The sequence below is a fragment of the Spinacia oleracea genome, chromosome 1 (assembly GCF_020520425.1).
Source record: "Spinacia oleracea cultivar Varoflay chromosome 1, BTI_SOV_V1, whole genome shotgun sequence".
Classification (NCBI taxonomy): domain Eukaryota; kingdom Viridiplantae; phylum Streptophyta; class Magnoliopsida; order Caryophyllales; family Amaranthaceae; genus Spinacia; species Spinacia oleracea.
In genome coordinates this window covers 69,436,178-69,464,113 of record NC_079487.1, presented here as the reverse complement: position 1 = coordinate 69,464,113, position 27,936 = coordinate 69,436,178, and the positions used below count along the sequence as shown (strand labels likewise).

The 27,936-nt window shown below is 37.8% G+C and overlaps 1 protein-coding gene and 1 long non-coding RNA gene across 2 annotated transcripts; one reads left to right on the top strand and one right to left on the bottom strand.

The window, feature by feature from the left end:
• The first annotated feature begins 4,730 nt into the window (after positions 1 to 4,730).
• Positions 4,731 to 5,353, top strand: LOC130465931 (uncharacterized). Its single transcript, XR_008925953.1, has 3 exons — positions 4,731 to 4,760; positions 4,849 to 4,921; positions 5,017 to 5,353. It is a non-coding gene; the product is annotated as an uncharacterized lncRNA (long non-coding RNA).
• Positions 5,354 to 19,916: 14,563 nt separating this feature from the next.
• LOC130465424 (protein FAR1-RELATED SEQUENCE 6-like) lies at positions 19,917 to 23,065 on the bottom strand. The gene is made up of 3 exons (XM_056834173.1): positions 23,012 to 23,065; positions 20,829 to 22,533; positions 19,917 to 20,590 (listed from the first exon to the last, which is right to left on the bottom strand). The coding sequence occupies exons 1-3, from the start codon at positions 23,063 to 23,065 to the stop codon at positions 19,917 to 19,919; spliced, it is 2,433 nt and encodes an 810-aa protein (XP_056690151.1).
• Positions 23,066 to 27,936: the final 4,871 nt, after the last annotated feature.

Below are 27,936 nucleotides of genomic sequence, written 5' to 3'. Positions count from 1 at the left end.
ATAAAACTTAATTGGTCCTATGTGTATCACACACATATCTCTCTATTGTGAAATAACATTCAAATGCTAATGACTTAGATTTGAAATTATTCATCAATGATGGACCAAGGCGAAACTTAGTACATACTGGGTATTAAAAGATCTTATGATATTGTTTTGGATTAAGTAATGGCATTTACTAAATCAAACACGAAAGTCTCCATTGGAGATATTCGACCCATGTGAATAAATCTAAGTAAAGGATGTTTGAACTATGTATAAGCATTTACTAAGTTAAACATCAAAGATTCTAAATGAGATTCATAACCTATATTATATGTCAAAGAATTTAGCCGAATTTAGTATCTACTGAAACTAGATAAGCTAAAGTTACATGAATAGAATTCAATTGAGAATTATTCTGCAAAAGAGTTTATCATGTATGATATAATATGAGGATCGCCAAAAACGTATCGTATGACTTTAGGCATGACGAACATATGCCAATCTCTATTGATCTAAGTGAAGATCAACTAGATTGAGATCAAGAATACTTATGGTACTTTAAAAGGTACATAAGAATAGTTCTTGATTCAAGGAAATAAAGATATGCTAAATATTGATGCTACACGCATAAACACTGGCAAAGGATCAAGCAAGACCCTTTGGAGTTAACCATTGATAAGGACGAGCTATAGAGCATCGTGTTTTGAAATGGCAACATGGATTGGAGACCATGAGTTGTTGCGTGGGAAATTAAAATATTAATTTCTATGTTCTAAGATACAGCTGGAAAGTCTTCCACATGTCTGTGAACTGCTTGGATAAGTAAATCCAAACAAAGCATCACTAGCAACCTAAACAGTTGAAGTAAAAGTACTTATTGCCTAAGAAGCAATAAAACAGAATTGTTTATATTAATGAGTTCTTCATTGAACTTGGGTGGATCACATGTCTGCTAACTTGATGGCTCTTCATTGCAAAATGCGTAGAACCACTATCGAAGTAAGAAAGACTAGATCACATAATAAACAAACTCAAAAGATCTTATCATCCTATCTCGAATATCATTCGATGAAAAGGATATTAAGATTGGCAAAGCATGATAACTAAACCTATGCAACAAGTGAGAAGCAACACTCACATTGTAGCACTGGAAATCAAGCATAGCTTTGAATTCCATGAACTGTTTTAAAGATGGGTTTGAGGCCCATGGTTGTAAAACAATGGGGTTAAACATTTATCATATATGAAATGTATTTTCATATTCCATTTAATCTTGGTTTAGTATTAAATGATGAGTCCCTTCAAATTTGACGATATATTCAAGATAGACTGTCAGGACCAGTCCTGTGACTAAGAAATGTATATCAAGTGAACTTGAAAGTCAAAGGTTGAAAATGGTCCCTAGTCGGAGTTTTCTATAAAATTGGACGCATAGAAAACGTTAGACGATTAGAATGCAAGATGACTAGTAGTTCTGTTTCTTGAACTATGTGGACATGGCAATGTCATAATCATTTGCATAGATACTTACTTTGGGAAGACTAGTATCGGACAAGACCTATGAAACTTTACTGTAAGAGATGAAAATCTGTCATAAGTAAATTTCATTAAAATTATTAGACACTAAATCCTCAATACCTGAGTGATTTGAGATTACTTGTTTGAGAACTGGTTGCTTTGACGTTGACCAACCGTCGCACCGTAAAAGGAGGCTATAAAGGCAACGCTCAGGTAATCACCTATCAAACGAAGTCTAATCTCAAGATCGCAAGATTGGGATTGTCCTCCCATAAATCGGGATGAGATGCTTAAAAGTTGTACAAGGCCACTCGGAGAGCTAGAAACTGTGAAATGCATGGCCGTGCTCAGATGAATCATAGGCTATGATTATCTGTTTATTTGATCAGTTGAACTCTGAAACCGAGAAACACCTCTGGACATAATAAGGATGACTACTCTTACCTTATGTTCAAGAGCAAGCATCGAGCGACAAAGGAATTAGGAAATGCACACTTGTCCCTAAGGACAAGTGGGAGACTGAAGGAAATAATGCCCTTGGTCCAAGTATGCATTCTATGTTAAGTCTAATAAATGCGGTTCAGTATTAATTAACAAGTTAATAATTCAGTGAGATCAAGTGAGCTGAATGCCTAGCTAGAGGCCGCTTCAGTTCAAGTGGAATTAATAATATTAATCCACAGCTTACTCTTGACTGAACCCGTAGGGTCACACAAATAGTACGTAAACGGATCAAGTATTTAATGGCATTAGATACTCCATCTATGGATATTCGGAATCGACGGATCTTGGTTTCAGTGGGAGCTGAGATCGTCACAAGCAAGAAATGAATACTCCGGAAACGATGATATTGCCGGAAACGGAAATATGGATCGTATCGGAAATATAAATATTATCCAAGTCGTAGATGTTGCCGGAAACGGAAACATGGTACGTATCGGAAAATATTATCGGAAATGGAAATATTGCCAGAATCGGAAATATTGCCGGAAACGGAAATATTGTCAGAATCGGAAATATTATCGGAATCGGAAAATAATTCCGGAAACGGAAATATTAAATATTTGTTCGAAACGGAAATTGATTCCGGAATCGGAAATATTAAATATTGTTCGTATCGGAAATGAATTCCGGAACCGGGAATTTAATCGGAATCGTATCGTACGAATTAGCATCGGACGAGGCCTGCCGGACGAAGGCCCAGCACGAAGTCGGGCCATCGCCCAACAAGCCAAACGCGCGCCCAGCCAAGGCAGCGCCCAGGCCCACCGCAAGGCAGGCCCAGCGCGCGCCAAGGCCATGGCCTCGCTGCGTGGGCTGCTGCTCGCACGCACACGCATGGGCGGCCCATCGTGGCTGCCGTGTGTGTGTGAGTTTGTGTTCATGCACGATTCCTAAAACTATTAGAATTAGTATATGATTAAATTCCTATTCCTAAAAGGATAAATTAATTAATTAGAGTTCTTGTAGGATTCTAAGTTTAATTAATTCGCATCCTACTAGGATTCCAATTCCCTTTCCATAACTCTATAAATACGTGCCTAGGGTCACATATTTTGAGAGATTAATTCAAGTATTAAAAGTGAGTTTTGAGAGAAAAATTCAGCCATATTTCTTACCTAAGAGTGCCGAAAATTCTAGTACCTTAAGGGCGATTCTAGTTGGTCAATCTTAAGGCGGATCCGGACGTGCTGTGGACTATCTACGGAGGGACGACACTTGGAGTCCTAAAGACTTGTTCTTGTTCGGTTCGGGCGCAGCTAGGGAAGGCACGCAACAAAGAGTATGCATCTAAATTATGCTATATGATTATGTGTAAATAATATGTGTTCCTGGCTAAATGGTTTTTCCGCATGATTTATGAATTGTCATATGTATCATAACCTAACAGCTGAACCAGGTGGTGATGGTCAGGTGAGAACAAGAATAAAGGCAGCGAGGCCTAAACCTAGTCCCAAACCCCGCACTGCGACAAAGAGATCCCGTAAGCCTAGTGAGAAGGCAATAGCAATGAGAACAGCTCGTCAACGACTAGGTATTAGAATGACGAAGGCAGACAGTTCTATTTTGAAGTACGTAGAGGCTTACGACACCAAAAAGAAAGCAGGGTATGTTCGATTCTCTAAAAGATGACAATTACCCCACTGTTTGTTGAAATCTACTAAATCGTTGTTGTTTTGCAGAGGGGCTATGTTGATTGAATGTGATGGGAACGACGCAAACCAGCAGATGTGTTACTCGGTTGTTCACCCCAGGTCCTATGTGAATTCCCAGTATGTTCGTACAATTGCATATCTCTACAACCGGGAGTGGGCTAGTGAATTTCCAAAGAGTTGTCGCAGACTTATGCTTGACTCTATGTTTGCAGTGAGTACTAAAACTAGGTCTTTAATATACGTTATGTTTGATCCAGTTTATTGAATGCTAAATCCTATGTTGGCAGCATCAAAAGCTAAAGACGAAAGAAACATATGCTGGGTTGTTCAAGAAGTGGTCGCAACCACTTAGGAAGGTGGTCTCCTCGGATATTTCTGTGGTATTACCATCTTATACTATTCATCCCTCATTATTAGATATTTTGTATGTTCGCAATAGTTGACTCATGTTGACTTAACACATGATCGCTAACCAAAACATCATCATGCATGTGACTATTATCCATATTCATTGGTACCAAACGTTCACATGGCATGTGATTGGGACCCATTGTCTTTAGGTTTGATACAAACAGTTGATGGTGTTGTTCCGTATTGGTACCAAAAGTCGTTAGGAATTGGTATATTGAATACCAAACATTATATTGTGTACCTGTTTTGTTAGTCCATATCTCATCACCTATGTGTCATTGTTATTACTGAATGAAGACAGGTTTAAGAGATATTAGACTTTGTAAATTACAGGTTTTTGTTCCAGTTGTCGAAAACGAACACTGGTGGTGTGTTGCTTTTGCACTCAAAGACCAGAAGATATGGTTCATTGACAACATGTATAAAAATCCCGCTGCAGAGCATTCTGCGGAATTAAAGAAATTGGTATACGGACTAGAGATTTGTAGTCCTTACTAATTTTTGCGGTGGTAAACATTATTGAATAGTGTTTTTAGCTTCATTTAACCAGTTTTTTAAATTCCAGATACCTGCCGTTGACTACGTCTTACTGGAGACTGACAAGGAGTTTAACGCATCCCCGGCATGGCAGACTAAGCAAATGGGGAAATGGCCCCTAGATGTTGTTGGTTTTCCTGATTATAATGACAAGTATATGGCCGTTGATATCCCCTTAGTTTATTTTCCCTCAGTTGTGTACATTTAATATATAATTAACTATGCTATTCCTCCTACACAGTCATGCATGCGGGGTTGTGATGCTTATGGCGATCCGGGAGACTGCTAATGCTTTCAAAAAGTCAATGCATGTGGTAAGTGTTATGTTAATCAAATTTGTTGATTGGAACATAATGTTATGTTAAAATACACTTAGCATAACATACTGGTTATTTACTTTCCATGGCAGGGGGAGATAGGCGCTGCCCGGAAGGCTCTGTTCTTGTCCCATTTGAATTCAGACTACAACTCTTGCCGTCCATTGATACCGGAGATAATTGCTACCCATTGCCGTTGATTTATAATAGTCTAGTGTCATGAACTTATGTTTATTTTAGTTCGAGTGTTTAATCATCAACTTTGTTTATCGGTTGCGTATGAACTATACCGTGCTTTTGTTGTTTGGTGACCAATACTTCCCTTACATTATGCATTTTGGTTAAAGGGGATGGAATATTTTGTAGTTTTGGCACCAATATATGTGTGTAATATTTTAACGACATTGTTCTATATTGCAATGTCGTCAAGTTCTACAAGTTGATCCCTTTAAATGTTGGTTTAGTCAAATTTCTTATGATTTGTTACCCCCAACACTCGCTGGTGTTGATCCCTTTTACATTTGTGTTTTTAGTTCGTGTACTACAAGTTGTGTTCATTTCAAACTTCTTATGATTTGGTGTGAAAATGTGTTATTAGCCTGGTACCCAATGTCATATAGGTTTGGTACAATATTAACTTTTATAGCTGTGGTACCCAAAGTCATATATGTATAGTTGGTACCCAATGCGTGCACCTGAAATAAAACGACATAAAAAACACATATAACGCGCGTGTTTAACAAAAGAACATTTATCTTGAACAAAAGAACAATACCCTAGAACAAAAGAATATTAAAGGCTCTAGTCTTCTCATCTCTGTTTTTTGCGTTATTTATTCGATTTGCTTTCTTCTTGCGATATATATTTTTCTGCTTCAACATCAAATTAAATCGATTATCTTCTTCTGCAAATAATGTTTTGATGAATTTGATTTTGTAATAATCGTGTGTTTGATGATTTAGTTTTTGTAATAATCGAGTTTTGGTGTTTTTGATGATTTTAATGAATCAAATTATGTAACAACACGTTGATTTCATTGAAATCGCTGATTGATTTTGAAGAATTTGATTATGTAAATACGATTTTTTTCATAAAAGGACTGTTTTACCTCTATATATATGCTCGTATTACAAGAAAAGTTTCTTTATGGTAGAAAAATAGACCATTTTCGTTTCATAATTTGTTCTTTCATTATATTGTTTTCTTATTTTTTATTATTTTCAATTTCATTTGTGTTTCATAACTTGTTGTTTTTATGTTATTGTGTTATTTTTCTTCTTACTTTTTATTTATCCTTTGTTCTCTTGGTTGTGTTCTTTTTATTATTATCAATGTTATTGTTGAATAAGGTACTTGTCTTGTTCTTTTAGTCTCTCCATTTGTTCTTTTAGTCTTTTGGCATCCTTGATTTGAGTTAATCTTTAGTTATACGTTGGATGCATTGTAACGTTGGATCCAAAATAACTGTAATTATATGTAAGTTAGTTTAAGTGTATAATAACTGTAATGATATCCAAATAACTGTAAGTTAATCCAAATAAATGTATGTATTTACAAAAATATTTAACTGAAATATGTAACTGTAATTTTTTAATTTCCGATTTTTTAGTTAGTCGTTCATGTAATAGGGTTATCGTATGACGTTCATTCAATCACCATAATATATTAAAATATTTAAAATTTACGACCAAACACCATAATTCACATCTAAACAACAGATAAACTTTAAACTTAAACTTAAACTTTAAATCACATAACATAAATCACATAACATAAAAAAACAGATAAACTCCTTAAACAACAGATAACAACGTATTGTTGAATAAGCATCTTCCCTCCTTAAACAACATATTCAGGTTCTTCCTTGCGGGTGTGGTGGTGGGGAAGGTGTCTCATCTCCTCTCCTTCGTTTTTTTTCATTCACTTGAGGAGGAGTTCTCGGTCTTATGTTCACATCAGCTTCAAGTTCAGCCACAACCTCCTCGATCTCCTCAGCATCAGGTTCAACATCAGCTTCAAGTACGTCCTCGATCTCCTGAGCGACGTTCACTACATCAACATCCTCGATCGCCTCTTCGACGTTCACTGCACCAACTTCCGGAACAACACCTAGGGGAACATCTGGAATTGGTAAATTGGCATCCAATTCCTGATCATCAGCAACACCTAGGGGAACATCTAGAATTGCTAAATCGGCATCCAATTCAGCGTGTAGGTGGAGCAACGGGTCGGGGTGTTCCTCATGAATGCCCTCAGCTTCAAACACTTGCCAATAATGCTCGAGAAGTTCTTCGAAAGTAAGGACGTCCTCTGGTGGAGTGTGTGGAGGAGTGGGAATTGGGGTACCTCCCGAGCTTGAAGACGAAGAAGCCATGGTGGTTGAAGAGGAGAAAATGTGGTTACACAAAGGTGTTTTGGAGGGAAAAATGGGTTTTGGAAAATGGTGGTTTAAGTATGGTATTTGGTATTTATAGATACCAAACTCCCTTGATTCGATGGTGTACGTCATACGATAGTAGGGGAGTTAGATGGTCGTTTTGAAAATTTAAATTAGTTGGTATACGTTTTGGGTATACGAAATGGTATTGAAAATTGTTACTTTTTTTTTTAGAATTGTGCCCTAATGAATATCCAAACACGCCTAGTTAATAATTGTGCCCTAATTACTACCCAAACACGCCTAGACAATAATTGCACTGCACTAATGAATAAGCCTTGCATAGGTACCAGAAATTTAAAATTAATACATATTAGAATTAGTTGTACATGTTAAAAATTAATACATATTAGAATTAGTTGTACATGTTTAATATTAAAATTAATACATGTTTAATGGAAAAATTAGTGTGCAATGAAAAGATAAATTTATTATCTAATGTTAATATAATAAATTTATTATCATAAGACACACTTACAAACATCTCAAACGCTAATTTCATAAACAAAGAGACACTAAAATACTAGTAATGTGTGCAAAATACACTGCGTCACACAATATGACAAATTTGAACATAATATTTACAACTTACACTGGCGTCACACTAACTTACTATTAATATGTACAACTTATAATGCGTCACACCTTACTTTAGCAAACATACGAAATTGCACTCCCAAAGCAATGTATTGTCTCACGGAGCAAGTGTAGGGGACTTGATACGCTCAATTCCTATATTAAGATCAATCACCCTTTGTTCTGCGTCATCATATTGCTCAATGATTTCTTTCATATGGTCATATAGATCTCCATGACCACCAATACGCAGCGCCTGGTGAAGCGATGTGAAGAACTGACGTTGGATGGATTTCAATCGATGTATATGTTCTTTGCAATTTCGTATCCCATTCTCCATTACCTTGTTCATTTCATCAACGCCTTGTTCCACATCGTCATAGCTCTGTAGCAAATCCTTGAAAAGGGTCTCAGCCCGACTATTCCCTTCCCACCTCATTCTTATCATTGTTGATTTTATGTGTTCACGCTGATTTTTTTTCGCGTCCTTGATTTGTTGAACCTTTGCATTAATTTCTGCCATTGCACGTTCTTCCGCCGTGGGTCTACGCGGGACGCTAGACCATCTTGAGTTTGCGGATGATGCCATTTGATTTTCGTTTTTCTAACAAATGTGTTCTCCTAAATATGCACTCTTAAAACGTGGCGTAGTCCGACCTATTTATAGTAGACGATCACTGGGTCCGTCCTTATCCAAATAATGTGGAAATAAATAACTACCCTAATAATGAAAATAATGAAACTGCCTTTAACTACCAATAATGTGGAAATAAATAACTACCCTTTATTATTATAATAATGAAAATAATGACCCTTTATATTATTATAATAACGAAAATAATGAAACTGCCTTTAACTACCAATCGGGGGAAATAAATAACTACCCTTTATTATTATAATAATGAAAATAATGAAACTGCCTTTAACTACCAACCGGCTAGTACTAGACTATGTTACCCTTTCTGTTAAAAAAAATTAGTACTAGAGATTGGAGACTATAACAAAAACAACATAAGGGAAGTTATATTTAGTACAAGGTTACCAATACGAATACATAAGGAGTTCTAAACATAAGAAGTTCTAAACATACGAATACAAATCGTCTCTTATGTAACATGAAGTATAACATAAGGATTTCTAAGCATAAGAAGAAATAGTACTAGAGACTGGGGACTATTTAATACAACACATATCATTTACGATGAATCGAATGCCGATGATAGTCTTTAAATCTCCTCACTAGCGTCGCTGTTCGAACTATCTTCTTCGTCAGCTGAATCCTCCACAACATGCTTCATGTATTCTTCATCGAAGTACCATTTCCCCGTGTAGCGCATTGCATTTGCCAATGCCATCTGCCTTTCGTAAGACTCAGGATAATTATGTTCAGAGTAAAACGGATTTTCTAGTAACAAATCAAGCTCGCTCATTGTGTCTAACCCATTAATGTCTATCATTTCGTTCTTAAACTTCAAATACTTACAATCATCGTATTGTAAGTAGTAAAAAAGATCAAACATTCCAAAATTAATCCAGTCGAACGTTATTTCCCTTTCAGTGAATCCCATATATTTGCGACCTAGCACCAAAAGTCCAAAATGACCAGACTCTTTTTCATGCACTGCTAACCTATGTACAACATCATCTAACCAATACTGGAGAGGCTTAAAGAGCTCAAAGAACTTCACCAGATAGCGATAGAATAGCTTATTCTCCATGCACTTCATTAATATTTTTTTCAGCTTGTGCAAGTTAAAGCTAAATGCCATGTTGTAGGAGTCAACTAAGTAATACAAAAAGCAGTACGCTTCTTTCCTAAAACGTCGTGCACTGATAATCTTAAGCGGAGTTAAAAAGGGCCATTTAGGGTTAAATAATATACCCCCAATTGCATCATCCCCGTGCCTAGAAACCGCAGCAAGTAAGTGTGGGAAGAATTGACCTTTAGCCCTACTGCGTACCGTGAATATGCCGACAACGTCTTTCACATCCCGCTCACCTGACTCAGCTAAAGTGGCCATTATGTCGTCAGTGTCTATTGCCTTAGCCTTCCCTTTCTCCCTCGCTGTATAGCGCCTTCCTCTCGGTGTTTGCCCCTCTTCCATACCATTATCTACTTTTTCCTTTCCTTTCCAAGCCATGGCCTACAATGAGTTATATTAAAATCTTAGCTAAATAACAGCGAACGGATTTGTATTAAAATCTTAATTATATATGACAACGTACACTACCAGACCCCTCATAACATACTTGTACCGAACCCAAACTCTATACGTACCAGACCTCACATAACTTACATGTACCAAACTCTACATGTACCAGACCTCACATAACTTACATGTACCAAACTCTATATGTACCAGACCTCACATAACTTACATGTACCAGACTCTTTGCGTAATGTATTTACTTTTAGTACCAAACGACATATTTAAACGGGGAAACACTTTTGGGTATAATAGTGTGTGTATGGTGTATGAGTACACAATTATACATTTGAGTTTTTTGAATTATTACTTGTAAAAAAAAAATATGAGTCCGAAAACAAATATGTGTAACCCAAAACAACAGACAAATTAAATTAAAATGCATAATTTGATACATGGTGATCTATCAAAAGGTGGAACCATGAACGAACAACATTAAAGTTAATGTTCACGTTTAATCTCCACCTTTGACAATAAGGTAAGCTGTGAATAGTAGATATTTAAACAATTACAGTAGATAAACTTAGATTACCTGGACGTTGTATGTCCCCTATTGAGTGACCTCTTATGCCGTATGAAAAGGTTTGAAATGTTTGTGTTTTGCAGTTAGGAGTTTGGAGTTCTGGTTTAACTATTTAAAGGAGGATACCTCTTTTAGGGTTTTAGGGTATCCGTATTTGTTTGGTGGGTGTGGTAAATGCAAGTAAATGAAGGGATGATAGATGTAGTTATACGAACTAAATGAACTCTCCATATTGGTATGAATGTTGACAGAATGAATGGATAACCCCTTGTACCTTTGTACTTTAAAATGTATTTAAAATTTATAGTTCACTTAATGCTTATAAATGCAGAACACCTACTCATAATAATGAAAACCAGCTTATAGTACACTTAACTTGAATTTGATAACAACATCACAACCACACAATCTCAGACAAACCAGAAAGTTCAGTTTTGCATAACAAACACTTAGTTTGGTTGTCTGTCTCTTTCCACGTACAATTGAAGATGAATAAAACACCCCATAATAATAATTCTACCACTCCCCACAAGAATAATTCTCCCCACGAGAATGTTCTTAAACAAGTTGTGTCGCATGAAATGTCACCAACACGACAAATTCACTTTCATCCCCGTGTTTCAATGTACTTCGCCCCTTCGAAAGGTACGGAACCGGAGATTGATTTAAACAATACAATGTTCTTTAAAACATATGACGAATTACTCGAAGATGATGATTACAACCCCATTTCTAACGAATGGGTTAGAGCAGCCATATTTTCAAAAACATGGGACAGGGACGGGTTCCCTGGTACGTTCATGTTAAGAGAAGGACCACGGATTGATCCTTACCATTTACCCACCCCAGACGATTCTACAGGGATCATTCACGGTGGTTTGTTGTCGTACATCGAGTGGGAAGCTTGGCAAGAGTTTGATGCCATCCCTGCAAATTATCTTGCGCTTATCGACCCACGTCCGGTTCTTCACATAGACCAGACACCCATATATGCGGTCCCTATCCGTAAAACTCCGATCTTCATGGGTTCTTATACTGATGCCTTACATGTCATGAGAATTTCAAAGCATCTACAATCTGTTGACCTAGATGTGTTCTACCACGAGGTCAAACGAAGAAGTAGGAGATATCATCAAATACAAGTAAGTGCTACAGACCAGTATTCTGGCCAGCTAACAAAGGCGTTGCTAGTAAAGGGGTTGGTGGTTGTTATATGAAATGCAAGGGGTGTGACCCGACCCTCGTTTATGATACACTTCAATGAGATATTTCAGAAACTCAACCCAGCCCTGACTATAATTACTGAGTCCAGAATTGGTGAAGCCCCCCTGTTGTTGCTTGCCCAAAAATTACCTGGGGCATACCAGCACGATGTGTTTGGTCCAACCGGCCGTGCGGGCGGTGTTGTGATGTTCTGGAGTGTTAAAGACATTCAACCTTCCATTACCCAACGAATGTTTACCAATTCATGCTTCCCCGACGAAGTGAATCATCTAGTGGGGTTGAAGTTCCATGTAAGTTTCCTCCAGACATGTAATACCAAACCTTGTAGGTTATATAACAAATTAGATTTTCAGGTATAATTTAGTATACCTTGGTCTATAACAAAAAGGGTACCAAATGTAGGTTTCAGATATAGTTTAGTATACCCTTATGTACTTACATAATTATCTGTTTGTATACTTATTTAATGTTTCAGGCAGTCATACAAGGATCCCCGTGCAAAGCAAAAAGAAGGCTGTATGAATGAAATCCGGGTTAGTAAACGTTTAGTTTTTTATTTACTTGCCAATTTAGTCTTTGATGTGCTTCGAATCTCATATGGAGTTTGTATTAATAAAACCAGTGTTCCCATCAGAATAATTATAAAGAAATATAAATAGATTCAATTCCGACGGAACACGATTTACATAAGTGATTACACAAATTAATCGGGATATTAAATTCAAATTACCAAAACAACTTTGCAAATACTACAAATAGGCATATTACACAAATTCGGAACACTAAATCTAGACGTTTTTCAATTCTAGCTAGGTGATTTTTGACTACATCAAACCCTAATTGTACTAGGGATGAAGGAACCATATCGTCTTCCTTAATTAAGTTATGGTCATCCACCCACTGAAACCATCCACAGAATCGGCACTTGTAATACAGCTTCATCGGATTTGATGTACTCTGCGAAATGCGGAGTTCGGTAATACAATTGGTACACGTTGGGCACATTACGGTCTCACACCATAGAATCCGGTGGCCGGCGGTCGCACCAACATTGACGGCAGGAGACGTGTGGCCAGTCGAACATCTTGACATTATGACAATTGGGTGGAAGGATGGATTTTATTTTTTTTCTTCTGCAACATACTATTCTACAAAATCAAGTTCAAATATATAGTGCCAAACGTATGTAGAAGCGTATTCGACACACTTCACTGTAGGGGATATGTTGGGCGGGAATTTTCCCGCTCACCGAATTTGAACTACTTTGAGCTAAAAATATCAGGGGACTTTATTGTATGGTACAACGTGCGCAACCGATTGGTACCCCAACATCTGAAAACAAATTATTAATATTAGCAACCACTAAAATTGGTTAAATTCAATAAAAATAAATCCAACAGAACTTAAATGACTATTAATATTAATATTAGCAACCACTAAACCACATACCATAAAACATAATCGTGTATTTGATCAAACATGACTACAACGGGTTCGGATTCATATTAGGTCAAATCGTGTATTCGATAACGGGTCATTCGGGAATATGTTATTTATAAATATTTTAAATTTCGTATAATCATATTAAAACAAACACCAGGAATGACACGTATCAATTCACGTGTCAAATCCTGATGCGATTTTTTCTATGAATAGAACAAAGTATAAGATTATTATGTTTGGTAATATTTATCATTTTAAAAAACATATAAAATATATCAAATATATTTTCCTAATACATATAAAATATATAAAACCATTTTTAATTCCTAAAACATATAAATCTAGTAAAACCATTGTAAAAACATATAAATCTAGTAAGATATATTCCTAAAACCATTGTTAATTCCTTGTATGAATGGCTAGCCCTAATTTACCATTCTCGAGAGTATATTGTACCAACATGTATACTTATACGTACCAAACACTCAAATACTTGTCCAAATATTTATTTTTACCCATATTATGTATGAATGGATAACCCTAATTTACCATTTGTTCGAATAAAAAGGACCTTTAAGGACCTTTTATAACACAAATTTTGCGAGAAAGGACCTTTTATAATTTTTTTTGTGAAAACACACCTTAAGGGACCTAAAAGGAAGTTTTCGGCATTGTCTGAGCTTTCCCGGCGCCCATTGACTTGCACGTGAGCAGCACACGTGGCTTACGTTGGCTAAGGACATTCATTTTCCCGAGTCTTGAATTTCATATTTGATTTTCTTTTGATTTTTTTTTTCAACTTTAGGTTTTACAGCTTATAAATTAGGAGGAAAATTGGGTGTGATAACGGTGTGATTTAACAAAAAAATTACATAAATGTCTGATTTGACAAAAACATTATATAAGGTCGTATCTCGCAAAATTTGGGTTATAAAAGGTCCTTTTTAACAAATCTAATGTTGCCCAAAATTGTGAATGGCTTACACTACCCTAATTTACCAATCGGAATAATACATTCACCCAAACGGTTTACTTTAAAGTACCATACACTCAAATCGTTGTCAACAACTGAATCACTAAATTCAATTGTTAATTGACTAAATTCAATTGGGGTCGTACCACACAACTAATTAAAAGGTTTAATTAACCCACATTTATAACGAATGTAGTTGAACATTATTTATATAGGATTTGCTATATAAATAGTAAACACTGTTGTACCAATTATGATCAATGAATTAAAAAGGGTACCAAACTAGGGTACCAAACTAGTCGTTCAATTGTAATAAAAATGTAAGGGCCAATTTAATACACAACTACCAAAGATGTTAGTAAAAGTAAATGCTAACAACTACCTGTTCAGAACCCTAAACTGGGACTTCGTATTTATAGGTACAAACTCCCTTTTGAGAATTCTTAACAACATTTAACTTCCAACCCTACCTCTTACAAATATTTTCAACTTCAGTGAGTAGCCGTAGTTGAGTAGCCGTAGTTATCACTTCATCATTATACCAGATTTTCAGCATGAAGAAGATGAAGTCCATTTCTAGTAGGGTTGCCCAAAACCAGGTTTCAGGGCCATCTCAAAATTTTATTTTTCACCCAACATCTGTTCTTTACTTCGACCAGCCAAAAGCATCAAACTTACCTGAGGTAGACTATAACACCACTAGCTACTACGTCGACCTCGAAGAATTTGAAGCGGAATTCACCGTACCAGAGGCAATAAAGTCAGATTTGGAGTTGCAACTTACAGCGGTGATGACAAACACCCCGTACATACATGATGCTTTCCCGTGTGCAGTGATGGCTACAACCGAAGGAGGACCTGCTCCTTCACACCGTCCTCTAATTACCGACCACCCCCATTTACATCAGGGGTTTTGGGCCTTCCTAGTATGGTGTTCCAACATTTTAGCAGACGAAATATCTTGGAAGTTGTTCCCTTCCGAGCTTATTGCAATAATCGACCCCAAGCCAGATATTGATGTTCAAGATCTGCCCATTTATAATTTTCCCGACTTCGAAGCTCGGATATGCATTGCATCCTACTCAGACGCAATCCACGTTATGAGGGTGGAACAATTCTTCTCTAGTCTGGTAGTGGGAGTCATGGACAAGAATTTTTCAAAGCCTTCACGGGCGTATGCGGAAATACGCGTAGAAGGGCAAAAGATGTTCGCCGGAGTCCCCCCAACGATGATCCCACGCGGAATGATTGTGGTTGTGTGGAATGCCAAGTCTATGACAAGGCCTTCTTTCAGGGAAACATTCTTCTCACTTTTTGCAACCTACCACCCATCTCTCATAGTTGTAACTGAAGCTAGGATCAGCAACAACGACGGTAAGGAACTTATAAATAACCTCCCGGGAAAGTACGACAGTACCGTATTCGACAACATTGATCTGTGTGGAGGGGTGGTGCTTATGTGGCGTGTGAATGAGCTTTACGTCTCGTACAAAGAAGCAGATTTCATGATAGAAGACGCGTTGTTCAACGTCACGTTTGAGGTACTTTTCTTCCCTAACGCTTCTCTTTTCTCGAAGTTGTCAAGTTACACCTGCCAAATACATGTTAGAATGGTGCCAATTTCATGTTAAAAAGGTACCTAACAATTATTACCGAGTACACATTAGTATTAAAAAGTACCATTTTAAAATTGCAACTGCGTACCATATTACATCAAAATTCATTCTTCTTTAGTACCAAATAACACTAAAGTGTACCACATACTCAGATGATCTTATTTTGTTACAATAAGGTGTACCAGTTTCATGATCGTCTGTTGTTTAGTACAGTTATGGTGTACCAACTTTACGTCAAATTGAAATTCATAATTACTGGCTTGGGTGGTTGGAAATGGAAATGAAATAAATGTGCAAGTAAATATGTTCTTTTTAAGGGAGACCCAACCATTTTCAACCACCCCTTACCGTTCATTTCATCCAAACAAACAGTTCCCCAACATTTAATCCTTCCACCATGTTCAGCGCCGTACGAAAACACAAACACTCATCCAAAGGAAAATCTATTACTTCACAGATCGCCAACATTGAAGTGGGTAATAATAGCAGGACCACTCTCCTATTGAATCCAAAAAATATTATCTATTTCAAACCCTTATACACTTCTAAGTTGGTTCCAGAAGTAGATTACAATAACACGTTGTTCTACGTTGACGGCGAAGACTATCACCGTAATGTGTACATACGTGACGCGATCCGATTTGACTTAAGAAACCAGTTGAAGGACAAGCTGTTGAGGAAGTCTTATGATCGTGAAAGCTTCCAATGCGATTTAATGGCGATGCCAGATGGAGTCGCTTTGCCGCCGCACCGACCCTTAATTGAAGACCAACAAGACCTACATCTGGCATTTTGGGCATTCTTGGATTGGACATCAAGGAAGTTAAGAGCATCTGGGTCTACCCAGTTGTACCCAGACATTTTGATCCCAATAGTAGACCCCATCCCAGGCATCGACATAGATAATCTACCAATTTCTAGCTTCCCCGATTTCAACCGTCACTTGTTCATGTCGTCGGACGCGGACGCAGTACACGTTTCGAGCATTGACGCCTTTTTCCATTATGTGGAAATCAATGTGACACCAAGATCCTTTTGGAGATGGCCTCGCGAGTATGTCGATATTAGTTTTAAAGGAGATACAATTGGCTACGGGGACTACCACCCCCTTTTCCCGAGGGGAACAGTGGTTGTTATTTGGAACGCCAGATCCATGGCGAGGCCTTCTTTCGAAAAGGGTTTCAAAATGCTTTATGAAGCTCATAAACCCTCGCTCCTGGTTATAACACAAGCTAGGATTACTTGGCAACATTGCAAGCAACTTGTTCATCGACTTCCAGGTAATTATAAATGCAGTGTGTTCCAGAACCTGCGTGACTGTGGTGGGGTGGTAGTTATTTGGAAACTCTGTGAAATTGTCGTTAAGTTCATCGAAGAGAACTTAGAACCAATGACCCTGTTTAAACTCATTGCAAAGGTTAGTTCAACCTCTAAATGTCTGTAATTAATTACTAGTTTCGTTGCTTTCTGACTATATTAGGATATCCTCTTGCATATTAATCAACCAACATTATTAATACAAAATTTGTTTACGTACAACTTCTTAGTTTGACAACCAAATAGTACAGGCCCTGTGTTCATTTGGTTCAATCGAATATATTGTTGATAGTTCGAAACGGAACTAGTATAGTCCTTGTGTAAAATTTGGTTACTTACTAGGTACCAACAACGATAGTTTGATATCCAAAAAGTATAGTCCCCGTTTAAATATAATATGTAGTTTGAAAAGGAAATAGTATAGTCCTTGGTGTAAAATTTGGTAACCGAATATGTTGTTCCAAATTTTACAACTGTAGTTTTAATTCTTTTGTTGTTGTGTTCTCACTTTTTATATTTCACTAATAATGTTGGATGATCTATGTTGAGCAGCCAGTCTTCAAGCCCCGGAAGCAACCCCTTGCGCGTAAGTTGGACCTATAAGAAGGAGACGATGAAAGTCGTGTCAGCAACAACTTTGACACTATTTTAAGTAGGTTATTAACTACACTAAGCGAAAATTATTACCAACACAACCAACCACAATTTTTACATGTGGGTTCGATTATCTCGGCTTGTATCTCGGCTTAATGTCTAATGTCTAATGTCTATTAGTCTAATGTCTGTTAGTCTAATGTCTAAACTTTAATATGTATTAGTCTAATGTCTAAACTTTAATATCTCTCGGCTTGTATCTCGGCATGTACTAGGTGCTTTGTGTTGTATCTAAACTACGTTTTAATGTATTAAAGGACAATTATTTGTCAGTGCTAATAGACGAACTCTGAATTTAACAAACAACTATTTATTATTGTGTACCAAACAACTATCTCACGAACTCTAAATTTAACAAATAACTATTTATTATTGTGTGTACCAAACATCTTATACACGAACTCTAAATTACACCGATAGGTTGACAACCAAATAACTATTTATTATTGTGTGTACCAAACATCTTATACACGAACTCTAAATTACACCATCATCTAAGAAACTTTTTGTACCAAACACCTTATAGGCAGACACCTTATAGACAGACACTAAATGTAGGCCGAACAACACCTATCTCACGAACTCTAAATTTAACAACTAATAAACAATGTTATACAATGTTACATTATTACCAAGTGTTATAAATTAAATATAAATAATCAACAACTTATTACGGACTACAAGTACCCTATCAAATGAATTACGTATTGATTTTTTGACAAGTCGTGGCAACTAAGGAGGTCTTTGGTGAAAATTGGGTTGCGTGAAACATTGTCTTGGTAAACCTGAGTGCTGGTATTTCCTACAAAGCACTGATTACCTTGAAACACATTATTGCTTGTGTGTTGGTAATTTGGATGATCTATGTGTCCTTGTAACGTATGATTTCCATGGACTTGATAATTCTGGTTTACGCCCGGCATGCACTGATTTCCAGAACCTTGGAAAGTTCCAGCAACATTACTGGTAAAATACCTTAGGGAGCCTGCGTTCTGCGATACTTGCAAGGCATTCAAGTTTTGCGGCATTTGAGGTAATGGACGCACGCATTGGATTTGTGACATTTGAACTCCACCTTGGTTTTGAGAAATTTGGGACAGTTGCACACCACTCATGTTCTGTGACAAAACCATCTGACATGGATCTTGAGAGAGCATTACATCCTCTTGGGACATACGAATCCCCCCCACTGACATGCGGATTTGTTGTTGTTCCACTGGAAACAAATTTGTAGCAACGCCTCCACAAACTCTACCGGATGGCTGCGGCTACATGTCACAGAATCAGTTTACACCAAAACAGACTACACACAAAAGAAAATTCATATTAACATTACAATTCACCTGTAAGCTTTGAAGGGGAGCACCATTCATGAAATTGTGTTGCGGATATAAAATATGCCCACCAGGTTCCCGACCGTTCTGAACTCCTACGAGTTGTTGCAATTCACCTCCATTCCCGCGAAGCTGACCATGCATACCCTGAAACCATAAACCACAACAAACATTATACTCTGTACACACTCCACAATGTTGTCAAATTTATAACAGAATTGGATGAGGATAAATCAGCTCTCACAATTTGGTTGGACCCCCATCGAGGATGGTAGTTGTTCTGTATACAACCTTGATTATTTTGGCCTGGTATGTTGGTATTCGCTAGACTCGGTCCAGGAACTTCTTCCGCAACAACGTCCTTATTTTTCCGTACTTGCTTTCTAGCAGGCTTTTTGATCTCACCGGCAGCAAGGAATCGTTTCTCACGAGTCCTGTGGGCCTTCACACCACCACGTGGAACAGGATCCTTAACAACCACAGGTGGGGATAGAGATGGTGTATCCTCCCCGTAACTGTTGGGAGGTTTGTTAACAGACCCAGGAGTTAGAGGAGCATCGCTGCTCTTTCTGTTGCCAACAGAAGCAGCACCACCGCCTTCGTTATCGCCCACTGCTGATGTAAGTACATCGCTCTCATCCAAACGTAGCACAGTTTTCTGAATCATCTCAATAACAATGTCCATTTTTTACTCTGCGAGGGAACCACGCAGAGCAACCGGTTCTATGGCATTCATAATTTTGTCGTATCGCTTAACTTCCTCAGTCTTCTCTGGATCATGATACGCAACCTTGACAAGGGTGTGCTTACGTTGGATATCTTTCCTCCAACGATCAACAATATAAGCGGCAGGTACTGTTTCCACATTCTCCACGTCCAGTACCTTGATTATATGCCGGCACACTATGCCATGGCACTCAAAGTGTTTGCAATCACACTTCGCAACTGACGTTTCTTTGTTGAAGAGTACAACATATGTACGCTTTCTACCGGACAAGGATATTTCCTTCTTCAGAAACTTGGACCACACCCACACTTTGTCTGATAAAAGGTGTTCCACCTCCACGTCAGAAATCGGTTTCGAACTTATGGGGGAAACATAGCATACGCGCATGCACTGTAGCTGAACTTCAACAAACTTCGCGTCTGTGTGTATCTTCTGAAACTTTCTTTCCACAGCAAACTCACCCACTAACGGTCTACTGAAACGACTACAGTTCACATCCGCAGCTCTTTCATCATTCGCCCTACTTTCCATTGCCTTGCAATATCTTGGAGCAAACTGATACAACCTCGTGTTCTTCTTCAAGTAGCCGTCGAAAAAACTATTTATGCTCTCCACCCTTTGAGTAGTCTGCATACCTGCCCAAAATATATGTTTCACATAAGCCGGTATCCACATTTCTCTCTGGTTGTACAAACTTGCTAGGGATCCAAAATGTAAGAGACAAAGTCTGCATTTTCATAAATCACAATTTGAAGTACCAACTTCTTATATATATAAGGGAGTACAACAAAAATATGTACCAAACAACACAAATAACGGAGTTTGGTACATCTACTTAGCACATGAAATTCAAAATTTTGGAAATTAACATACCTTCAAGCCACTTATAGCATTTCTTTGTCTCCTCCTTTGTGTCGAGTTTAAATGTTTTGATAGCAACCGCCCATTCCTCCTCAAACTCAACAGGAGTTAAACTATTGTATATGGCATTCTGTAACGCAACTTTTATTTGGGGGAAATCATTCAACGACCCTAGTTTCCGGCTAAACTTCTGCATTATGTGCCACATGCACCAGCGATGTCGAGTTTGTGGCATTGGCATTGCTATCCGAATCGCCTTCCTCATTGCAGCATCTTGGTCAGTCATCATTGCTGCTGGCGCTTTTCCCCCCATACAGGACAACCACGACCGAAACAACCACACAAATGTCTCTGCATCTTCGTGGGATAATAAAGCACATCCTAATAATATGGTCTGCCCATGGTGATTTACCCCAACAAAGTTCGAAAACGGCAACTCATACTTATTTGTGAGGTAGGTCGAGTCAAAGCAAACCACATCCCCAAAATACTTATACGCTTCTCTACTACGAGCGTCAACCCACATAACATCCCTCAACTTCCCTGATTTATCTACGCGGTGCAGATGGAAAATTTTTTGGTTGTCCTTGGTCATTCTATCTAAATAGTTTATCATTGCCGCAGCATCTCCGTCTCTAAGCCTCAATCGCATCCTCTTATTCAAAATATTATGCATATCTTTTTTGGTAAACCCAATATTCTCAACCCCGTTCCGTCTACCAGCTAGGTTGTTGAAAATCTGTGTAATTGGCGCCCCTGAATCATGATCATTTACAATCTGATTTAAAATTGTATCAGTAATTTTCTTCACCCTATACATCGATATATGATTAGACTTTGTAGGTGTTGGATTGTGGTTCACGTGTTCGTTTAGAACACTCTTCACCACCCAACTATTATCCTGCTCACGAGCACCATACAACATAGCAGGGCAATTACACTTTTTGGACTTCTTCTTCACAAGTGGATCCAAGGCCATACTCACTTTTTTCCCATTGACCATGCGCCTGTAAGTGGTTCTTCCGTAACACTCGCACCTCCACACATAAGTTTTTAGGGAATTTGATTTCCCATTTTCTTGTTTTAATTTGGGACAACTTCTTCCCCCTACACAGACTACACCAAATCCTTGTTGTTCCCCATACAAACGGTAATAGTTATTCATACCTTCCCAACTAGGAAATGACATTCCAACTACAGGGCTGGCTAATGCAGGGCCTTCTCTCCTCCTTGTAGGGGTTGTATACACTCCAGAAATATTTCCTTTCAATCCACTACCTTGTCCTACAGCATTACCCACACCTTCTCCTACTAATGAGTCATTTTCTTCTCCATCAACATCATTTTCAGCTTGATTTTCAGCATCAACATCATTATCCTCTTTAAGGTCATCGTCATTACCCATGAAAACTTCCTCATTCAAATCTTCTCCCACATCCAGTTCCTCATCATAATCATCCCCACTATCATAATCATAAGATTCATAACCACATTCATCTTCAGCGTCTTCTTCATCCACATTTCTGTATCCATTACCATTTTCATCGGCTAAATCTTCACCACTTTCATCGGCTAAATCATCACCACTTTCATCAACACCTTCACCACTTTCATCGGCTAAATCATCCCCACTTTCATCAACACCTTCATCACTAGATATATCACATTGTTCACCCAACACTTGGAATGTCATTTCATCCAGTTCACTATCATCAGCCTTGGGGAACATGGAAGTTTAAGTTACCAATAGCACATCAAAATAATCTAATACCAAATTCACATTGTTCACCCAATACAAACACTATACCAAATTGCAATATTCATAAAATTGATATGATTAAACAATACCAAATAAGTTAGATCATATTAATTTTCCTATACCAACTTACACTTTTTAATCAAGTTTGGTTTTACTTGGTACAAACACTGAAAATAATTTCCATCAAATTTAGAGCGTATAAATGTCATCATTATTATATATTAGTTATCAATTCATTTACTCGTACACCAACGAAATGATTTTAATTAATGTTTCAACTATGTATGTACTAATTATCCCTAATAATACACATTTACAGTTACCCCAAACCCTAAACCCTATTATTGATTAGTAATAACAATAATTAACAAGAAAGAACTGATGTAATATCTGTTGTGTATGGAAACATAAATATAATTAATTTGTTCATCCATACCTGATTATCTAGCTGTAATCTTCTCCTTCCGCCGCCCACAGCGTGATTCACCATTGATAACACAGAGTTCACTCACAGAACGGTTATCGATAGATTTATTGAATTCGAGGAGACTAAATCAAGAGTTCCTCCATCGATTGTTTTGGGATTTTTTTGTGACAAACCCTCATCACGAATCTAAGGGAATTTGAGAAATTTGAGTTCCAGAAATGGTTGATTGTATCAGATTGATGAAGAAGAAGAATATGTGGATTACAATTCACCTTGTTTTTGCCGCCAAACAATTGGACTGGAATTTTGGCGCTTTGGACGAAATTTTACTTCTCTTACTAACTTTGAGTTAGCGCCAGGTAATATCATGGTTTCCTTTTTTTTTTCTGTTGTTTTTGCCCCACTTTAAAGTTTATTATTATTATATTCTTGGTATAGTTTTTAAAGCCTCTAGTAGGTATAGTCCAAGACTTTCTCGTCATTTTAGGGAGTGGGGGGGAGAAAGTCTGAATCTATAATTATTATAGATTGCAAAACCTATAATGGGGTAAAATGGTACTTTCAAGTACCATTTGTGCTTTGGCCCACCTTTTTTCCTTTCTCCTTTTTATTTCTGCTTCTCTCTCTACATTTCTGTTCCAAAATTTTGAAATTCAATTTTTTTTTTTGAATTAAAAAAATACAGCAGTAATTGTAAAACCTACTTCGTAATTTTCATCTCATTTTCATTTACTCTCTCATTTTCTCTCACCTTCGTAATTGTAAAAACACTCCTTCTCCCGCAAGATTGTTCATCTCCTCCAAAATCACCATTGCTACACCACGATTTCTTTCTCCCAGATTTTCTTAAACTTACTTTTTTTCGAATTTGAGTAATTTGGGCGAGTTTAACGAAGCTTGAAGTTTGGGCGAGTTCGTTGGAGCGAAGACTAATCCTTCATTCAATTCCAGGTAAAGATGAAATATTTCATTTTAATTCCGTAATTTTTTGATTTCATTGTTGTAGTTTGTATATAATTGGGAATTTTTGCTGAATTTTGTTGAAGTTAGGGTTTGGATTGATGAAGAATTGTTTGTTTTTTTTGGTTTAGGGTTTCGTTTATTTTAGGGTAGATTATCTTGCTAGAAATTCGTTTGTTTCTGGGTAATTCATCAATTCATGCTGGAATGTTTTCATAATTTTTTTCAATTACCGGTGTGTTTTAGTTAGGGTTAATCAAATAATTTCAACCTTTTGGGGTTTTATGTTTTGGAGATGCATGAATCAATACAAAGAATTTATTTTGGGGTTTAGGGTTTAGATAAAGAATGTTCGATTTGGAGTATGAATTTATCAAATTTGATATTATATTGTAATTTTTTGGGGCCGGTTTTATCATATTTGGTGAATGTAAAGAAAGGGCAGGTGTTGAATTTAAATATTTGTTGTTTTCTGGTGAAAGGGCGGGTGTTGAACTTGTATTATTATGTATTTTACGAATGTATTGTTCAAAATTGATTGAGTATGTGACTGCCTTGAGTTCAAACCACATAGAATGTGTGGCAAATAATAAATTTGGTACATGGTGGTTTTTTTAAATGGAAAGTTGTATATAGTTTGGTATTCAATCTAAAAGGAATGTTGAATTAGTACTGTTCTTAATCTTATTATTTATTTACCTAAATTATTTCAGGATGGTTTTCAAAAAGGGACACACTGGAGCCAAACAACCATGGGTGAGTGTTATTAGTTGTTAAATTTGGGTTGTACCCACACAGTGTAATTCTATATTTGGAGTGTATATATCATGCAGTGTAAGTCTAAATTTGGAGTGTATGATGTAGTGTAATCCTTAACTGTGGCATATGATGCTTTTGATGCAGAATTTTGCTGTTAGTGAAGTTGTGCCTGCTGGTAGCCAACCCCTGGAAGCTGGCACCAGTAAGCGTAAGAGGCGTATACCGGAACCGGAACCGGAAATGAAGAAAACGAAGAACACTATGAATCTGATGAGGTTGTGTCAGGGGATGATAGTGAGGATTCTCTGTATGAGGATGAAGGAGTGGAAGATGAAGATGTAGATGATGATGATTTTACAAATTCTGAAGATGAAGGTGGTGGTAAGTCAAATAAGAGAAAGCAGAACAATAAGAAATTGTATGTTAAGAGCCGGCGTGCTGCTGTAGATGATGTGGAAGAGTATGCAGAGGATGCTGGTTATGAGGAGGAACAGTTGTTAAGGCATCCAGGGAAGACTGTTAGGGGTGGGAATTCAAATGAAGAAGAGATGTTATTGAAGCGTTTGAAGTTATTGAGGCAGAGGCGTAGGGTTGAAAAGGAGGATGAGGGGGGGAAAGTTGTGAAGAAGATGGTGCTGGAGAAGAATAAGCGTAGGAAGGTTGAGGAAAGTGGGCGTATAAGACAGGGAGGAGTAACAGAGGGAGGGAAAAGAGAGTGTCCCGTGAAACAAAAGAGAGGGCCGAAAAAGAAAGATTTTCTGCGGGTTAGTAGAGTGACTTAAAAATTTTAAATTTTACTATATACCCCATTTGATATACTAATTTGGTTATGAACTTGTGTTGAAACAGGTTCCTATTCCCCCACGGCGGATGTCAAGGGGTGAATATGCGAGACAACATGACTTGGTAGTTGCCACTCAAATGGCTAATTGTGAGCGTAAAGTATAAAATTATGTTTTAGTGTTTGTGTAGTTGTTGGATGGGTATGTTTCATCTGTTTGTCTTGTGTGTTTATAATAAATCCATTTTTTGTAGCAACCAAGTGTTATTTGTCGCACCGATGCGTTCTCGAAGTTGATAGCTGGGTTTGATCAAACAAGGAAGGACTGTGTGAAAAAGATGGGATTTGGTGGACTTTTGGAGCTGAAAATATCGAAGCTTCCGCGGCAGCTTTGCTACTGGCTGATGACCAGGTTAGATGGAGTCAACAGCTTTCTTGTTGGTGGTGACGGGAATTTCATGCCTATCACCCCTGCCCATTGGGAATATGTTTTTGGAATGAAGAACAGCGGGCTGCCTGTTCCGGAAAGCGCTGATGATTTGCCCAACCCTGGGGGGGCTCATGACATTGCTGTTAAATACGGTGAGAAAAATGCAAAAAACAGCAAGACATTTATAGGTATATCAAACTCAACCCGTGCTTTGCAAGGTCCCTTGGACGAGGGGGGTAAGATAAAACCCCTGGAAAATCATCGTCAAAGAACTGAGTTCATGGAGAACTTCATGATTGTGCTGCTGGGACAGATTTTGTGTCCTTCCACTGACGGTGGCAACATGTCCACCAAACTGCTCGGGGCTGTATGCGTTGCGAAGGATGCCGATAAGTATAATTGGTGTGAATTTTGTCACAAATGGCTGTTGGAGTACGCCGTTAATTGCCAGAGGAAGTTTGAAGTTCAGGGATATGCTGCCGGGACGGGTGGCTGTGTGTTGTTTTTGCTGGTAAGAGCTGTAGTTTTGTTTTTTATCTGTTGTTGAATGTGTTGGAGTATTTGCAAATATTTTATGTGTCTGCACAAAATATATTTCCACTTGTTTTAGCACATATTCCGTTCTTTCCGTTGTTGTGCAGATATTCTACCTTGACCGTTTGTGTCGGCAACCTGTCCGGTGGGGAGAGTTCCCAAGACTTAAAGTCTGGACTGAAGAGGAAGTGGACAAGGTGAAATATCAAGATAGGAAACCCACCCATGATTATGGGAAGTTGATGGTGTGTAATCTGTTACCATCCACCTGAGTTTATAAATGAAATGTAGTTAGTTATTTAGTTAATCTGTTAAATTCATGTGTTTTTCACCAGACGCTTGATGACGTTGTGTACTCAGAACCTCATCCACTTTTTGGTAAAGAAGGGAAACAACCAATAGCAGAAGAGGTTGCTGAACAGATTGCTGAACTGGTATAATTATTTGCATTCATTACCTGTCTTCTTGTGTTGTTATTTAGAACTGGTATGCTTATTACTTATTAGGCAGGATTCCGAATTGCGTTAATATCTCTGGATCTAGCTATCTTGAGGCTTATAATAATACCTTGGGGGGATTCTGTAGTCCAATGACAATGAATGGATAGTTAATTTATTTAAGGAATGCAGAATCCCCCAAAGTATTATTATGAGGTCTTAAAGAGCGAATGAAGACTTCAGAAGGTGGAGAAATACTTCAGTAAACTCCCCTGAACACTTGGGTACAGTCAAGTTTCTGTATGCTGAAAACTAGTAGTCTATGTGTACCAAACCACTGTGAACTACTAGTCTATGTGTACCAAACCACGTTGAAATAGTACTGAAAAAAAGTATTCTATGTGTACAGTACACCATAAGTGACCCCTGTGAATGTTGTTGTACTGTAGGTTTATACTCATGTGGAATCTAGGTTTATGGAAAAGCTTACCCCTGTACTTCAACAACTTCAAGAACTCCGAAGCAGTGTTCAGATCATTATACGCAGACTGGGGGCCAAGGAACCTGAGCAATGTACGCAGACTTCTGGCAGTAGTGAGCGTGTAATCAGCGATCATGCGCGTGTTGATGTGAATGGGGAGCAAGTGGCTGTTAATAAGTGTGTTAAAAACGTTCTGTTAGACGTAGACTTAGTTCATGTTTTTGACGATGTTTCTGGTGATGAAGAAGACGTACACACAACGGTGGGTTTGCGTGAAAAGGTTTCTGCGGAGGGTGGTTTCCACCCCTCAGGAAATCCAAATTTTCCCGGATTCTCTGAGTTCTTAAGGCAGCAATCTGAAAAAGTTCCGGTGTTCCGTGATCCTGGTTTTTATGCTAGTGAACAGTTTCGAGGTGAAATGGGAAATTCGTTTATGAGTATGCTTGATTATGTAGGGGATTTTAGTATTGACACTCCTTCTTTTTCAGAGGTACAACCTATCCCGGCTGCGGCTGCGCATGTGCCTGCACAAGTGCCCGTGGCTGTGCCTGT